This window comes from Trichinella spiralis (assembly GCF_000181795.1).
Source record: "Trichinella spiralis strain ISS 195 chromosome Unknown Scfld3111, whole genome shotgun sequence".
NCBI classification, from domain to species: domain Eukaryota; kingdom Metazoa; phylum Nematoda; class Enoplea; order Trichinellida; family Trichinellidae; genus Trichinella; species Trichinella spiralis.
In genome coordinates, this window is record NW_003530050.1 from 1 (window position 1) to 2,553 (window position 2,553).

The window sequence follows — 2,553 nt, forward strand, 5'->3', positions numbered from 1 at the left end:
TTAAAACAAAATAACAGATGGGTTAAGTATAAATTCACGGCTTGTGCATCATTTGGTTGACATAATCTTATTACAAATAAATCAAGAATAATACTATAAAATACTAATTCTATACATGTTTTGTCGATCATACGACAAGCCACACTACATAAATTGTAAATATTCATACTACGAAAATTTATCTCTTTAAAATAACATGCAGAATACTCATTCTGTGAAGACAACCCAAATGTATGCCAAAATAATGGAACATGCATCAACGCTGGAAGTTCTTACATCTGCCAATGCAAATCTGAATATCGAGGAGTGAACTGCACCATTGGTAAGAAAAATTTTTAACTATAATTTAATTACCACAAATGTAAATGTGTAAAAAATGTAACAATCGTGATATATGATAAATATGAAAAATGTATCTAACATTGAGATTACTACACATACACATACACACACACACAACTTGTACATAACGGTGTATGTAAAAATTTAATTTCCACTTGAAATGAATCAGTAAGACGATGTACAAAAATATCATTATAGGAATCAGACAAATAAGCAAAATATTCTTTACCATTATTTCAGAGAAAGTAACGTGCAAAAGTGGTCTAGGCTGCTTAAATCAAGGAACGTGCACGAAAGTAAATGGAAAATACGCATGCATGTGTCCTCCACTGTTCACGGGAAAATTTTGCGAATTCAGTAAGTAAAGAATAAACGATTTTTCACACGCTTCATGTTCATTCCTCTGTTCATAAAAGTTCCATTATTCTTCATACAAACAAGCATAACTTGTACATTTCATCATTTACAAATGCAAGTATAATTGTAAAAAATGTCCATTCTCATGTTTCAATTTTTGACAAATTCTTCTTCTTCTTCTTCACGATACATGCAATACAAATACAGTTGCTATTTAGATACTGGCATATGCAAAGCAGATACATGCAGAAATGGTGGTACCTGCGTAGTATTCGGTTCAACGCGTTATACATGCAAATGCGAAAAAGATTTCAAAGGGGCATTCTGCGAACAGAGTAAACTCACTCTTGGATGAAACAACAATAGCCTCTTTATTAATTACATAAGCAAATATTTCAGGTATCAGCATATTAGAAAAATATTCCAAAATGCTGACTGAATCAGGAATCGACATTCTCATAATAATTTGCATAGCATTCATAGGAGTGTTCATCTTCATCCATACTATATTTCGTCATATGGTAAAACATTTAACTAGCTTACATCAAAATTGTCAAATTATATTCTCCTTTTCTTAAAAATTTTAAATAAGACTCACTGAACAGATAATTAGAAAAATTAATTTTGCAAAGTAAAGAAAACAGCAAAGAAATATGTTCGCTGAGACTAATTTGTTTCGATGCTGTTATAATTTTCTTTCAATGTGAAACAATTAATAATACAGCAATAATACCAGTACTTGAGCATTTTCATGATTAAAATTTATTATTATTTGAAAACGATAACAATAATAAATAAATAATAATGAAAATAGGCTGAAATTAATGAAATAAAAAATTTTTTACTTGGAATTTATTATAGGATATGATGCTCAGAATACGAAGACGATGCAAGAACCGGTGAAGTAAGCGGCAACAACATACCTGCGCATAATATGGTATTTCTTCTTTAACAAATGATGCAATTGAAATTTAATATTTAATTAAAAAATGATTTTTTTCAGAGAAGTTACAAGCAGGACATAGAAGATAAAAATAACTCGACTACTTGTACTTTAATATTTTCATTGATGTTCAGTATTTTTCATCATGCTAAGAAGTTAACAATACTGTTCATGTTAAAATTTCACATTATCAATTTCACACATTCTATTCGCAAATTTTAAAATGCGACTATTATTTACACATTCCATATTTGATGAATACCATTTAATTAAATATAATATATGATGAATTAAAATAATTTCAAAATAGTGATAGAAAATTTGGCCAATTGTTTCAACGCAGAATAGAGCATGCGGCAATTGAAGACTGTGAATGAAACCGCCAATGTAGCTAGAATCTATTTTCAACGACACTGAACAATAATGAATCTGTATGATTAATCGAATGTGATTCATTGTTATTCGCATGCGCGTCTTTGCCTGTCAGTTTGTTTGAACAGCTGGGCAACATTCGCTGTTCGTGTACTATTAAATAGACTATTTTTGAACAGCATACTGTAGCTACTCAGTGCATATCTGTCTGTCATGCTATGCTTATGCGTTGATGTTATTGCAAACCACAACGCTTGCTTACATACAATACAATCACAACGATGTCAATTATAATAAAATGACCTATCATATCACATGTTAGCTTGTGTTTCAAATCAGATTCGACGAAATAAATTCATGCTTTTTCTCCACTTTTGTATTGTACATTAGATGAAATTTTGTTTCTATATAATGAAATTCATATATGCATATTTTTATGTTTCTTTTTATGCTTTTTTGATCATGAATGAGTGATTTGAAAGAGAGAGATGAAAAATCCTGTCATTCATCTTTCGCATGCTTACGATGAAATAACTGGA

The 2,553-nt window shown here is 30.0% G+C and overlaps 1 protein-coding gene across 1 annotated transcript; it reads left to right on the forward strand.

The window, feature by feature from the left end:
* Positions 1-202: 202 nt before the first annotated feature.
* On the forward strand, positions 203-2,019 carry Tsp_12809 (conserved hypothetical protein; the record flags this gene model as incomplete). Its single annotated transcript, XM_003368097.1, has 6 exons — positions 203-322; positions 583-699; positions 918-1,034; positions 1,575-1,636; positions 1,703-1,815; positions 1,959-2,019. Coding segments are annotated over 6 exons (590 nt in total), but the record flags the coding sequence as incomplete, so codon positions are not given.
* Positions 2,020-2,553: the final 534 nt, after the last annotated feature.